This window comes from Octopus bimaculoides, chromosome 18 (assembly GCF_001194135.2).
Source record: "Octopus bimaculoides isolate UCB-OBI-ISO-001 chromosome 18, ASM119413v2, whole genome shotgun sequence".
Taxonomy (NCBI): Eukaryota; Metazoa; Mollusca; class Cephalopoda; order Octopoda; family Octopodidae; genus Octopus; species Octopus bimaculoides.
In genome coordinates this window covers 2,678,099-2,694,283 of record NC_068998.1, presented here as the reverse complement: position 1 = coordinate 2,694,283, position 16,185 = coordinate 2,678,099, and the positions used below count along the sequence as shown (strand labels likewise).

General features: G+C 36.6%; 1 protein-coding gene across 18 annotated transcripts in view; it reads left to right on the top strand.

Moving 5' to 3' along the window:
- The window catches only part of LOC106871531 (guanine nucleotide exchange factor DBS), a 180,952-nt gene that overhangs the window by 140,617 nt on the left and 24,150 nt on the right, over positions 1 to 16,185 (top strand). For 16 of the 18 annotated variants that reach the window (XR_008265927.1, XM_052974317.1, XM_014918046.2 and 13 more), the window contains 12 exons: positions 584 to 616; positions 2,830 to 2,922; positions 5,061 to 5,127; positions 5,662 to 5,777; positions 6,098 to 6,167; positions 6,703 to 6,798; positions 7,949 to 8,041; positions 8,295 to 8,423; positions 9,021 to 9,224; positions 9,490 to 9,582; positions 10,924 to 11,002; positions 13,900 to 13,987. Coding sequence is in view for 17 of the 18 variants with exons in the window: in XM_052974317.1 (XP_052830277.1) it covers positions 584 to 616; positions 2,830 to 2,922; positions 5,061 to 5,127; positions 5,662 to 5,777; positions 6,098 to 6,167; positions 6,703 to 6,798; positions 7,949 to 8,041; positions 8,295 to 8,423; positions 9,021 to 9,224; positions 9,490 to 9,582; positions 10,924 to 11,002; positions 13,900 to 13,987 (1,161 nt within the window). In the remaining variant the exon portion in view is untranslated. The remainder of the gene's footprint in view (positions 1 to 583; positions 617 to 2,829; positions 2,923 to 5,060; positions 5,128 to 5,661; positions 5,778 to 6,097; positions 6,168 to 6,702; positions 6,799 to 7,948; positions 8,042 to 8,294; positions 8,424 to 9,020; positions 9,225 to 9,489; positions 9,583 to 10,923; positions 11,003 to 13,899; positions 13,988 to 16,185) is intronic. The other 2 variants (XM_052974323.1, XM_052974326.1) reach the window with 2 other exon arrangements.

Sequence of the window (16,185 nt, the reverse complement as noted above, 5' to 3'; positions counted from 1 at the left end):
TATATATATATATATGTTCATACGCATACACACATGCATGCATACACTCACACATGCACACTCACACACACCTGTACACGGATATCTATCTATGTATGTATATCTGTGTGTGTAATAGATAGATAGACTGACAGACAGTTAGATTGATAGATAGAAAGATAGGCAGACAGACAGACAGACAGATCGATGTGTCTGTGATGTGCAGTTGTATGAACCACAACCACGTATCATGAAAATGTGTTTCAACCTGGTCTCTGTGACGTTTGACTGTTCTGTCCCAAAACTAACCGCCACAACCAACACCTCCACTGTTACTGCCACTACTCTCATACTGCCACCCATACTGACATGACCAGTAGTATCAACAACAACAACACAACCATGGCACTACACCACCAGCACCACCACCGTCAGCTGTATTACTACTACTAGCCAGGAAGGTTACCACAGTAACGAAAAGGTCCCAAGCGTACTCAGGAAGGTTCCCACAGAATCTAGGGCCCCCATCTGTTTCCACCCATTGGGACCTTTTTATTTTGGGTTTGTCTGTTAGTTCTTCCTTTCTCTTGTTATATTTTTCTAGGCATAGCAGCTCAGCACTGCGGCTGAATGCCAGGTAAATTCAGTTTTTATTTCACGACCTATTAATACTGCTTCTGGTTTCTTTTTAACTCGTATTTCTCTGCCTGTGTGTGTATGTTTGCTTGTATTATTTATTCTTGTTGTTGTTATTATTATCATTATCATTATTATTATTATTATTATTATTATTATTATTATTATTTTCATTACCATCTTCTTTCAATTCTGTTTCCATTTCTTGCCAAGTGTCTTCCTGACACCTAGGGCAGTTAGACGTACTGTATACATTGGTAGGTCATTAAAATAAACACGCCAGATTGTTCATTTACAAAGTCATGTGACAGAGAAAAAGGGAAAAATAAAAAAAGTAAACAAATGAAATAAAGAGGTTAAAAAAAGGAAAGAAGGGGGAACCTCATTATTATTATTATTATTATTATTATTATTATTATTATTATTATTATTATTTGAGGTGGCCAAGATGGCAGGCTCATTAGCATGCTGGGCAAAATGCTCAGTGGCATTTGGTTCGTCTTTACGTTCTGAGTTCAAATTCCACCAAGGTCAACTTTGCCTTTCATCCTCTCAGGATTGATAAAATAAGTACCAGTTTAACACTGGGGTCAATGTAATCAACTTACCCCAAAATTGCTGGCCTTATGCCAAAATTTGAAACCATCATCATCATTATTATTATTATTATTATTATTTCCTGTCCTTTTTCTGGCCTTCAGCCTATGTTGTTGTTTGTCGACTTATATTTAAATTTATGTATAATTCATATCTAATCTTTTTCTTCTTTTCTCTTTTCACTCATTCAATTTTCCTACGTAGACCCCCCCTCTCCCCTAACACTTCATGTCTGTCTTTCAACTGTCTCCCTCATCCATCTCCACCACCACCACCATCATCATCATCATCATCATCATCATCATCATCATCATCATCATCATCATCACCATCTAACTTGTTTCTTTATTCTAATCTTATTTCCTGCTATTCTTAGTAAAATATATTTCTCTTAATTTTGACTGCTCTTTTGTTTTCTTAATACTCTCATTCTTCTTCATCTTCTGATTATTATTATTATTATTATTATTATTATTATTATTATTATTATTATTATTATTATTATTATGTTTAAACTTTTAATTATCATTTTGTGATTGATAAAATATCTTCCAATATTATTGACTGCAGCTCCCCACTCTCCTCTAAATGATGTGTATTCTTGTGTCTAACTTAGAAAGAAAGATCATTATTATTATTATTATCATTACTTCAGGTAAAATGCTTTTTGGCATTTGTTTCAGCTATTTACATTCTAAGTTCAATTTCCACAAAGGTCAACTTTGGCCTTTCATCCTTTCGGGGTTGAAAATAAGTACCAGTTGAACACTGATGACCACAAGATTATGGTTTCAATTCCAGGACTGGGTGGCACCTTGTCGTCTAGAATAAAGCACTTCATCTCACGTTGCTCTGTGATCATTTCAACACCTGATGCATGGTACACGTTACACCTGTACAGGTAATACTGATTTGATGAAAGGAGAGAAAGCTAATGTGCTGCACATAGATTTGATCTCTATAAACAAATCATTTGTGCAGGTTGTGGAACCATCTTTCTTGGACTACAAGAGACTACCATCATAAAGGCAGCAAGACGGCAGAACCATTAAGATGCTGGGCAAAATACTAAGCAGCATTTCCTCTGACTGCATGTTCTGAGTTCAAATTCTACCAAGGTCGACTTTGCTTTTCATTCCTTCTGGGGTCAACTTACCCCCACCTCTAAAATTGCCGGCCTTGTGCCAAAATTTGAAACCATTATTATTATTGGAGTTTGGATGTTTTACATCAAGCTTCACATGTGGGTAGGTAGCTGGGTGGGTTTGGGAGAGTCAAGTTGACTGGCTGGTAGGTAAGTTAGTGTGTAGGTGGGTGAGTTTTAGATAGATTGGTAGGGAGATGGGTTTAGGTTGGCAGGAAGGTAGGGGGTCAGATAAGTAGGTCAGTAGGGACTAAGGGAGGAATCTAAAGAACAAGGGATATTTTTAAAACATTGGTTTATATTTTTATTTTTTTGTTTTCTAATTTAATAAATTTTTTTCTTTTGTTGTTATTAATGTCGTCATTGTTGTTTTTACTATTTTTAAAAATTTTATTTCATTTCATTTTATTATTTTTTTTATTTCTCTTTCGTTTGCCATTTATATTTTCATTCCAACTGTTTCCATACAATAGAAGACATTCGGCTATAGAGCCTTGTGAATCCAGGCTGCTACATGACAGTCTTCTCTCTCATAAACCCAAATGCTGTTTCATGACAGACTACATGTAGGTTCACAGTTTTGTCGTCCATTCCACTAAATACTAACATCACTACCACCATCACCACCGCTGCTGTAATCACTAACCTCTCACCTTTCACTGACCCTCTTTCTCTTTTGCCAATGTGCTTTCAGTTCCCTTTGTAAATATTGACCCCTTCAAATTTCCCTTTAAATCTCATCTGCTGTCATTGTTATTGATCCCCAACTCAGCTCTAATCAATCTGATCCGGGCCCTGTGAGAACTGCAGTGGAGTTAGGCCAGTATTTCAGTCCAGGGCTTGGAGAGCTGACAAGGGTCCATATCTGTATGCCAGGTCCCTCGCTTAAAGGAACCTCACAGACTCCTTCAATTTTGAAAGGAATCCCTCTCCTGGTACCCCAGAATAGTTTGGTTCCACATGGCCAAACTTCTCTCAGTGGTGCTGAGAAACACCCATGACCAGGTCTACATTATTCAGAATGTCCTTTTTAAGATGATGAGATTTGAGGCTTATTTGGCTGCTATTTCTACAAAGTCAATCAACCATTTAAAGACTTTCTCTTTGACTCATTTCCTTTCCAGTTTTCCTGTATGGCAATCCCTCCTTTCATATTAACCCCTAATACCTCCATACTACGTATACTTCTACTGATCTTCACACCCTGCTACTTATCTACCTTCATATATGTGTGTGTGTGTGTGTATATATATATATATATATATATATATATATATATATAATATGTACATATGTGTGTGTGCGTGTGCATGTGTGTATATATATGCATATACATATGTATACATATATATATATGTATATGTGTATGTGTGTATGTATATATACACACATAAACACTCACTTCAAGCCATATCTATTAGCTATCTCTGATCTCCTTTCCACTTATATATGTATGTGTGTGTGTGTGTATACATACACACACACACACACACACACACACACATACCCACCCTCATTTCACCTCATGTCTACTCTCACCCCACTCACCAATATTTTCATGCCTTCTTTACTCACACGTCCTGAATGTTTCTCGTCACAATACATCTTATGTCTGTCCGTTTGTCCAAGTGTACAGAATGGTCAACTGTTGTTCTGTTGTGGCTTAGCTAGGAACAAGAGTCCAGAGCCCATCACCTCTGAAGACTCTCCAAAGCATGAACTAAATAAGCAAGCATGTATGTCTGTGTGCCTGCAGTTTACATTTCACCAATGTGTATATATATATGCATGTATGTGTATTAATTCACTTGAAGGTTGCACTTGCTGCAGTTGTGGTAAAGTGCACTTGCTGCATATGTACCATGCATGTCTGTATAATCAACTAATGTGCATCTATATATATTTCATGTGTTTACATAACTAACTGTCTCTGCGTGTGTTTCACACTTGCCTACATAACTAACTTTACTGTCTATATATATTTCACACATATCTACACAATTGACTAAACTATTTGCATATATTTCACATTCATCTACATAACTATACTATACTATGCTGACTATATATATATATTTCACACATGCATACAAAACCAACTCTGTAGTGTACATATATTTCATACATATCTGCATAACCTGTATTCTCTCGACATATATTTCACACCTATCTACATAGCTACACTAAACTATCTCTGCATATATTTCACACCTATCTACATAGCTACACTAAGCTATCTCTACATATATTTCACACCTATCTACATAAAGGTAAAAACCTCCTTCAGTCATCAATGACCATGGGATTGTACCTAGAAAGTTCCTCTCCAAGGCACAAGTCTAAGCAAGCTTGTTTATGGAAGACCAGCAGTCAGCCATGCATATCAGCCTCTCCTTTCCACACCACTGATGTTATCCAAGGGAAAGGCAAAGGGGCCGATACAGCTTGGCACTAGTGACGTCGCAACTCATTTCTACAACTGAGTGAACTGGAGCAACGTGAAATAAAGTGTCTTGCTCAAGAACACAACACAGCTACACAACATACTTATCTACATAGCTACACTAAACTATCTCCACATATATTTCACACATGTCCACATAGCTACACTATTCACTCTGCATATATTTCACATCAATCTACATAGCTACACTATACTACCTCTGCATATATTTCACACCTGTCTCCACATCTTATATTCCAGGCATGTCTACAGGGAATTGGTTGAAACAGAGAAGACATATGTGTCTGAGTTATATGATATATTGTGGGTAAGTAAACTCTGCCTGAGTCATACCTTGACATATTCCTGCTCTCTGTTGGTTAAAAAGCACCTGTTACGGTGCTGTGCAAAAAGTGCCTATGCCACACAAAAAGCATCGGTGCTGGTGCCATGTAAAAAAACACTCAGTCCACTCTGTAAAGTGGTTGGCACTAGGAAGGGCATCTAGCTGTAGAAAACCATGCCAAATCAGGCTGGAATCTGGTGCAGCCTTCCTGCATGCCAGCCTCGGTCAAACTGACCAACCCATGCTAGCATGGACAGCAGACATTAAATGATGATGGTGATGATTATTATTATTCGTCTTGTCATCCTGAGTTCAAATTCCGCCAAGGTCGACTTTACTGTTCATCCTTTTGATGGAGGTGGCGGGGGTTGATGAAATAAGTACCAGTTAAATACTGAGGTCGATGTAATCAACTTACCCCCCCCCCGAACTTTCTGGGTTTGTGCCCAAGCTTGAAACTACTATTTGTTTTTTTTACATTGTTTTTATCATCTTTTCTTTTTTTCTTTTCTCCAGGGTTATTACTATGAAATGGACAACAAAGCCCTGCAGCACCTCCTCCCTCCAGTATTAAGAAATAATAGAGACACACTGTTTGGTAACCTTAGAGAAATATATGCCTTCCATCATAAGTGAGTTTTCTTTCTCTTTTTATTTTTTCCCTTTTTATTTTCTTTCATTTTATTCTCTCTGTTCATTTCCTCATATTTCTTTCTGTCGAAGAGCATAGGCTCGAAACGTAAAGACTTCCTCACTTTCCTGAGCATCAAACTAATACACCTGCTTGTTGTTCATACACCTGTCTTCGTCTTTTGTTTTTCTGTAAATTTCAAATATATATATATATATATATATATATATACAGACATGTATATAATGGACAGTGATTCTATAAGATATATATCATGTTGTATGATTGATCTCAATACATTTTTGTTCTGTTTTGTTTCAGTGTATTTCTTGATGATCTACAAAGTTGTAGGGACACACCAGCCAAAGTCGGTCTTTGCTTTGTAAATAGGGTAAGCTGATTGATTAATTGATTGATTGATTGATTGATTGATTAGAGGCTTGAGTGATGATTAGTTGATTGTTGATTTAATCGCTTGAACATAAGCAATGTGGGTAAGTGGGGATGGAAGATTATGGTGCGGGGGTATTTCTGGATGATTGGGTGTATGGATAGCTGTATGGCTGAATGGGTATATGAATAGGTGAATGGGTGGGGGGCTGACTGGAGGGTGATTTAGCTAATTGGTTAATTGGCTATTCAGTTGATTTGGCTGGCCAATTGATTTACTGGCTCGTTTGGTTGATTGATTGGCTGATTGGCTACTTGGTTAATTGCTTAATTGCTTATGTGTCTTTATATGTATGTCTATATCTTTATATACAACCCATTTAAACACACATATTTACATATTCACACACACACACACACACACGCACAAAAAAAAAACCACAGTCTCTACCACAAACCATTAACATATTGTTATTAATATTTTAAATTGTAAACTAATCCCTTCATTTGGTGTTGTTCTTTCTTGTTTATTCCAGAGTGAGGAATTTCAAATGTATAGCATCTACTGCCAAAACAAACCAAGATCAGAGAATCTAATTGATGAAATTGGAGATCACCATCCATATTTCAAAGTACTCACCATTATTTCCATTTATCATTTATGCCAACAACTTTGGTTTCTCCCAACCTTCTTACATTCAGTATTAATTATTTAATTTACATATGTGGTTGTGTGGTAAGGAACTTGATTCCCAACCACATGGTTCTGGGTTCAGTCTCACTGCATGGCAGCTTGAACGAGTATCTTCTACTGTAGCCTCAGGCTGACCAAAGCTTTGTGAGTGGATTTGGTTGAGAGAAAATGGAAGAAGCCCATCATATATGTGTATGTGTGAGTGTGTGTCTGTGTTTGTCCCCCACCACTGCTTGACAATTGGTGTTGGTGTATTTATGTCCTCATAACTTAGCAGTTCACTGAAAGAGACTCATAAAATAAGTATCAGGCTTAAAAATAAAAAGTACTGGGATCAGTTCATTCAACTATAATTCTTCAAGGCAATGCCCCAGCATGGCCACAGTCTAATGACTGAAACAAGTAAAAGAATGTTTAAAAAAAGTAAAAGACTATACAGTGGACTCTCTTGTTGAAGACATCAGATGAAGGCCCCGCAGTTTCTTGCTGGAACACTCTGTGCAAATGATTTACGTGTAGTAGTTAAATGCCTCTGCTGTACACTGGCTCACTCCTTTCATCAGATCGACGTTGCCTGTAACGGGTGCACAGTGCACCACACGTCAACATGATTACATTGCAGCGTGAGGTGAAGTGTTTCGCTCAAGAATACAACTCACTGCTCAGCCTGGGAATTGAAACCATGATCTTGCAATCATGCGTGCAACACCTTAACCACTAGACCATGCATATCATTATCATAATCATCAGTTAATGTTCATTTTCCATGCTGTCATGGGTTGGACACTTTGATAAGGAGTTGGCAAGGCTGGAGAGCTGTACCAGGTTCCAGTTTGCCTGTTTTGGTATGGTGTCTACAATTGGATACCCTTCCTAACACCAACCACTCTATAGAGTGTACAGGGTGCTTTACATGGCACCAATGCCAGTGCTTTGTACTTGGTACCAGCGCCAACAGGGTCACTGAGTAACAAGTGTAAATTTGTGTGTGTGCGTTTTAGTGTCTCATCTTACTAAATAAAGGTAATCACCTAATCCCTTAATTAGGCTTACTCTCCAAGAAACCAAAAACCTTCTCTTTCTTGCAGGAATGTCAAAGACGTCTTGGCCATAAATTACCACTAGGTGCCTACTTGTTGAAGCCAGTCCAACGTATTACAAAATATCATCTGCTTCTGAAGGTCAGTTTGATATAGTTTAATTAACTTCAATTAATTAAGCCTTTTTTTGCCTTTTTTTAATTTTCTACTGCACTGATTAGTAACTGTTGCAATTGCAACCCTACTATGATACCCATGCAGTTTCTTCAGGGTCTTTGATTTTACTTTTGTTTGGAGTAATCCCTTACTATTTACAAATATATCTATGTATATATGCATGTATGTGTATATATATGTGTGTATATATTGTTTCTTCATTTATCTCTTTCTTCAGGAAATGTTGAAATATGCAGAGAACGATCCGTCATGCAATGGGTTACTTCAAGATGCTCTGGACACAATTTTAGGAGTTTTAAAATATGTTAATGATATCATGCATCAAGTTTCAATTGTTAATTTTGATGTGAGTTTTATTTAAACCTTCCTCAATTTTGCTCTTGTTTCTTTTCCATTTTTTTCCTCCTTTTCATTTATTTATGTGTGTCCCTGTTTTAAAATAGGTATATTATTGTATACTCTCTCCCCGTGTGCCATGAGAGATAATGTGAGCAGTGTCCAGCTGTAAAACACTGCTTCAAAAAGTCAAAATTGATGAGAATAGTTAAGGATGGAATGAAATGGAATGGTAACCCCCACTTTAACTGAGGAAATGGCCTTAAAATTGTTGTTGTTTCTGAAGGTTGTGAACCCTTTAGCATTTAAACTGGCCGTATCTGTCCTAAATAGTTCATGGATAGTTGGTACAAATACTGTCAGGCATTTTATACAATACTCTAACAACTTTGTCAATTCATTCTCTTAGTTAATTTATATTGACCCCTAGTATTTTACTGGTACTTAATTTTATCAGTCTTAGAAGGGTAAAAAGTAAAACTCAACCTGGGTGAGATTTGAACTCAGAACATACATGTTCTTTGTCCAACACTCAACCAGTTCAGCCATTGAGCCATCCATCCACCCACCTGTTGAATATTAATTAATTCATTTACTCTCAATTCAGGGAAATATTGGAGATCTTGGTAAACTACTGATGCAGGGTAGTTTTCAAGTGTGGACAGAACACAAGAACAAAATCCGAGATTTCAGGTTCAAACCAATGGCACGACATATATTTCTTTATGAAAAGGCAGTGCTTCTGTGTAAAAGGAAGGATGATAACCAAAGTTCTTCAAACGCTGTATATATTTTCAAGAACATGCTAAAGGTAGGTCTTTTTTCTTGTCTAGCCCCTAACCTGACCCCCAACCATTACCACTCACATTAACAGCCATGTCTCTTTGATTTTGGCTGCTGTCGTTATTGTTGATGTCATTTTCTAACGAATACTTTTGTCACATTTCACTGTATTTTCCAATTCTTTCTCCTTGTCCTTTATGTAAATCCCTGCATAAATTGTTTTCTGTCCTTGTGATTTCCCCCTTGTCAATACCTTTATGGCTAATAAAAGAAATTATTATTATTATTTGTAGATGTCTCTTGTGGGATTAACAGAAAGTGTAAAAGGGGACAAGAAAAAATTTGAACTCTGGTTACGAGGCAGGGAAGAGGTTTATATCATTCAGGTGAGTCCCTTACACATTCTACTCCATATTCTACTCAAAACGTTGTCAGAATCTTTCCCAAGCATCTTTGGTGGGACACATCTAGCTTTCTCTTGATTTTCATTGTACTCTTCCATGTCTCACTGGCAGAGAGAACTGTTTGTAGAATAATGCTATTATGAGTATAAAAGCAGATCTTTGTGTGTAAACCAATGGTGCCGGAGAACCAGATGGTGCACCTCTTTTGGAATAAATACATCCACGTCTTTGCCAATTCCATGGTTGATATTACCCTCAATATTGCCATTGTTAATGACGGTGTTACCCAGGTGAAGCTGTCAACTCTCACAATACTTCACTGATTGGTCTTTTGGATTGTTGTTCTATGATAATCATCATTTGTAATGTCATCAGAAAAGTCCAGGTCTTTCAGTTTAGTCTAATTATGTTTTATTTGAGGTATAAATAGATAATAAATAGATATAAATAGATATATCAGCATGTGGAAACTTCCAGCACAACATTCTGTTGAGCATTTTCATGGTTTTGTACCAGAAAATAAACAAAAGACTATCATATGTTTAAGACTGTTGCTGGGCGTTTTTAAGTCTTGTTGTCCTTGGGAACTCCTGTCTGCTGATGACCGAGTTCTCATAGCTGATGACACTGAAAACAAATGCCGTAGTCAGAAAGCAAATCTAGCACCGAGTGGCCTCAAAATAAACCTAGCAAAAATTAAAGTTTTAGTCGGCAGAAAGAAGACCGATTCTTCTGCCATCAAAGAAATGGCTGTGCTTAATATCTAGAAAGGGAGTTGGTAGGAATTCTGTATAGTGGTGTAAACTGTAGACACACAGGAGGGGTCGACCGGTTCACAGCCAGGTAAACTGTGAAATTAGCTTCATGGGTGACAGGTGCACAAAAGTAGTTCACAATTAAAGTACATGTCAAATGAATTCATTCAAATACTTGGGGGAGGTTTCTTAGGAAGAATTGAAAGTTTTTTTTTTGTTACCATGGTAACCCAATTAGCAATAGCTGTAGGGGTGGGTGTGCTGCAATTATATTAACAATCAGAGTAAGAATAAGGTTAGAACAGGTCGGGGAATTATTGCCTCTTCAGGTAACGAAGGTCTCCTTTCTCAGAGTGAAGGGTAGAATGTATGATGCCTGCGTATATATATATATATATATATATATATAATATGTGTATATATACTGATACATATATATAATGTATATGTATGTATATATATGCACACATGCATACACATATATATGCACCCATACATACATGTGTGCATTTGTGTATGTGTATATGTATATATATAAATATGTTCTGTTTGTGTTTATTATTTGCAGGCTCCAAGTATAGAGGTGAAAGACATTTGGGTTAAAGAAATAAAAACTGTTCTCCTTAATCAGTTTGATCAACTAAGAGGTAAGTACTGGTTCACCGTGCAACGAAATATTCAGTGGTAGTGGTCACTTTTGGATTTTCCTGCGGCTTTTTTCTTTGCAAACTCAAAGCACAAACATTGAAGATAATTCATAAGACGTTTCCACTTTAAAAGATTTTTATGGAAGTTCTCTGCGGAAACAATGGATGGATGGATGGATGGATGGACGGACGGACAGATGGAAGGGAGAGATGGGTGAATGGACAAATGCATGGAGAGAGAAGAACATAGATAGATAAAGAGATAGAAGTGTAAATATAAATATATATATATATATATGACGAATCGTTGGAAAGGAGAGACACGAAAAAGAAAGAGAGATCTTTTGTTTGGAAAAGAAAATATTTCCGTGTTCAGTGAATCATACAGGACAATTCTGTCCAACTCTTACCAATATGGAAGACTATGTTATGAGTGGAGGGGGCAATGTAAAGGGTGGGGGTGACAAGGGTGTTGATGATTGAGACAGTGATGATAACAATGATGATGATGATGATGCGGATGATGTCAGCGACTGCGTGGTGATGGAAGTGACGACGATGACAATGATGGTAGTGATGACGATAACATAATGACAGTGATCATAACAAGGGCAATGATGATGATGATGATGATGATGAAAAGGTGCAATGATGACAATAAGGATGATATGGTGATGATAATGTTTATTGTAATGGTGGAATAATAATAATACGATGATGATGATGGTGGTGGTGGTGGTGGTGGGGTGTTGTGTTGACAATCATACAGATTTGATGATAAAGATGAAGATGATGGTGACAACAAGATGAAGATGATAATGGGGTGTAATGACGATGACAACAGTAATGATGATGGTAAGGATGGTAACATGATGATGATGATGATGATGATTATTATTATTATTATTATGAAGGTTAATGACAATAACGATGATGATGATGAAATAATATGATGATTATGACAGTGATGATAGTGCTGCTGATGGGTCGTTATGGCAATGTTGATGATGATGATGATGATGACAGTGATAACCATGATAATGATTGTGATGAGGCTATGATGATGATGATGATGATGAAACAGAATAGTGACCATGACAGTAATTATGTTGATAATGATGATGATGATTCTGGTTTGTCACTACCCCCAATAATAAGGTTGTCACAAAGTCACAAATCTAGAATGGGGATGATGATGGTCACAGCCAATAACCTCCCAGTATTCAACTGGTACCGACCTTGAAATGATGAGAGGCAAGTTTTACCTCAGTGGGATTGAACCCAGAATGTAGGCGACTAACTAAATACCACCAGGCATTTTGTCCAACATTTTAACAATTCTGCTAATCCACTAGTACTAATATTAATAACAACAACAACAGCAACATCTAACATTATTATTATTATTGTTGTTGTTGTTGTTGCTATTATTATTTGGTAATGTGTGGATTGGTAGAATTATTGGAATGTCAAACAAAATGTCTGGCAGTATCTGTTCTGGTTCTTTACATTCCGAGTTCAAACTCTGCCAAGGTCAACTTGCCCTTACATCCTTTAAGGGCCAACAAAATAAGTACCAGTTATGTACTGGGGGGTTGATGGCACTGGCTAACACCCTCCCCACTCAAGACTGCTGGCCTTGTGCCTAAATTGGAAACTTATTATTATTATTATTATTATTATTATTATTATTATTATTATTATTATTATTATTATAAATATTTTCATTACAATGTCACAAAACGTAAATAAAAATGTCTTAATGTGAACATTATTATCTTCAATGTGAAAAGAGTTCCAAACCGTCAACATTCATTCTTCTGTAGTTTTTGTTTGTACCTGGCACTCATATTTCCCCAGTCAATGTACCCTGTCAATATACATACACTCTGCTGATATATACACCCTGCTATAATATGTACCCTGCTGATATGTGCCCTGCTGTTTCTATTTAGCCCCAACCAACCCCTATCCACATACATGGTTAGTATTAAGGATTCCTTCGTTCGTCACATGATCCCTTGGCCATGATGCATGAAGGCAGTTGACTCCCCTCGATCCGTTTCAAGTAATGATGCTGGCCCCTAGGGATAAGAATTAAGGACACCATCCAGTTGCAGGATATCAAAGTGAGAGAGTACAAGATACAGCGAAAGAGCAAGTCCACCGTTTGGAGGAGTCTGGGTGGAGAAGAAGAGGAGAGAAGTGGGGATACTGATGACGACGACGATGATGATGATGATGATGATGGCAATAATGATGATAAAGATGATACTGAGGAAGATAATAATGGTAACATTGATGGGGATGATGATAATGATGATGATGACAACAACAATGCCAATGGCAACGACGACAACGATGACGACGACAACGATGACGACGATGATGATGATGATGATTGTAACTCAGAACAAAGTGTATTTTTTTTCTAAAGTGAAAAACTGATTTGGTAAATTAATTGGTGTAAAAATGGATACCATTTTCTGGTGTCACAGAGTTTACAAAGAAGGAAAATTCTAAAGAATTTATCGCTAGAGTTGTTATTTTTTAGTATATTTCTAACAACATTGTTATCATCATTATTATCAGATGACTGAATCTACAACACAGCATTCTTCCCAGAATCTCAGAATCCTTCACTAGAATCTGCTCTACTCCACATTTGGTCAATGAATTTAGTGGCATTTGGAGGGGGATGGAGTAGAGAAAAAAAAATGGCAAAAAGAAAAGACAAGAATCAACAGTTCTCACCCTCCCCCCTCGTCTTACCCCCCACCCCTAACACCCTTATCCGTTTCCCAAATAAATAAATAAAAGACTGGCAGCCAGGAAGGGAAGATGTTCACGTCTTGAAGTGTTGTTGTTGCACTCATGTTGTTTTCCTCACTACACAGTTCACCGATTGAGTCATTGTCGCTATGGAAGTAGATCCCAAGAAGATTTGACCAGAATGGGGAGATTCTCAGAATCTATGGAGGGAAGGTAAGATTTTTTGGATTTGGTCAGAAATTATTTTTGGAACAAACTTCTTTCCTTGGCTCTCGCTTTTTGTTTTATTTTTGTTCTGTTTTTTTCTTTTTCTTATTTTGATTCCAAAAAATTTTGCTTTTTTTCGTTTTTCCTTTTGTTTCTTGTTTATTCCATCTTTGGTTTTCTTTTTTCTATTATTATTTATTTATTTCCATTCTGCCCCCTTCTTAAACACTCACTGGCTGGGGCGTTAAAGTCCTTGACTCCTGTCAACAGGGTTATAAGTTCAAAACCTAACGACAGTAACCATTAGCGACCATTGTGGTCATGTGACCTCCAATTAAGGGTGGGGTTAGATCTCTCTACTTCACTTTCAAAGACCTCTATGTGCCAGCCAAACTGCTAGAAATAGCAGCTAAATCGCTTGTAAACCACACTCTGCCCTGCTGAATAAAAGAAGGCTGCATTAGGCTATGTGGTCCTAGTTACACCTAAACAGACAGGATGGTCTCTGGTGGAATGTCTTTAAATCATAGGTTAGTGGGATCAAATTTAAACTGGGGCAAAACAATAACTACAACAATAACATGATGAAGAAAGAAAGAAAGAAGACATTCATGAAGGTTGTTCCTCTAAGGTCTCTCTTGTAGTCAGTTCTATTGTGTGTGTGTACGTGTGTGTGTGCGTGTGCGTGTGCTGTTCTTTGTTTCTTTCTTATGTGGTGGTCATATCTAAAATAACCATTTGTGGTCAGTGGTAATATCCCCATCTCTTGTTACACCTTCACAACCATCACCACCATCATCATAGTCATTATCATCATCACCATCATCATAATCATTATCTTAATCATCATCATCATTGCTATTACTCGTCATCATCATCCTCATCATCCTCTCCATTGTTACAGCCATCATAATCACCTTCGTTTTTACCCTGATCACCATTATCATCATCAACATCATCATCAATTTCTTTGCCGTTGTCATCATAATTATTGCTGTTATTAGCATCAATGTCATTGTCATCATCATTTTTATTATTATCATCACTGTTGTCATCATCATCATCATCATCGTCATCATTATTATCATCTACTTCATCTTCAACATCATCACCATCACCATCACAACCCTCCTCCTCCCCTACATCATTGTCATCATTGTTACTGTCATCACCATTGACTTCCTTATCTACATCAACTACATCACCATCATCATCACCACCATCACAACCATCATCATCAACACAAGAGATGGATGAACACCACCAGTACAAATTTTCTTTGATACTTCTGTTAATCCCAGTCAATCTGAGTAGGATTAGTTTTAATTTGTTGTGTAGAGAGTTAGGATTTGGATTAGGGGTAACAGGGAGTTGGTGAGAAATGAAATAAGGTGGGTAGGCAAGACTTTTCCTCTCTAATTATGTTGGTAATCTTATTTTTGTTGTTGTTTATATTATAGTTAATCGTTTTTTTTAGTTTCTTTTGTTTTACTTCTTTTTTTTTTCTGGAAGGAGATGTTTTGGATTTCAATTCCAATTCTTTTCATCGTATATATATATATATAAACACATATAGACACATACATTCATATATATCTACATATGTATGGATACATGCACACACACACACACAAAGATATATATTCTTTTATTTTTTTTCTTGTTTCAGTCATTTGAATATATATATATAATTTATTTAAAAGCAGCAAAAATATAACAAAAAACTCTGAGTAACAGCCTATTGTTGTATTTTTGCTGCTTTTAAATAAAGAATATTACTCTACCTCTGGTATTTGAGAACTCTTTTTTCCACTTTGTTTCACATTTGTGTGCTTACTCCAGTATATATATATATATATATATAAAATTATTATTATTAGATAATAAAAGGAATGGTTTATACCTGATAGCTTCCATCTTCCGTCTCTCATTAACCAAATGTATATAAATAGATATACATTTATATATTTATTATAATGTTTGTTTTTATGTTCAGTTATGATAAAAACAATTTTACGTTAATCTGTTGGGTTACTCTCTACTTTTGTTGAGTACACATTATTCTTAAAAAGAATATTTTTGACTGTAACTTCGAAGTTTTGACCAGTCACACAATGACTTAACTGGTCAAAACTTCAAAGTCACTGTCAATAATATCCTTGCTTGAGAATAATGTGTGTGTGTGCGCCTCTTATATATGTGCA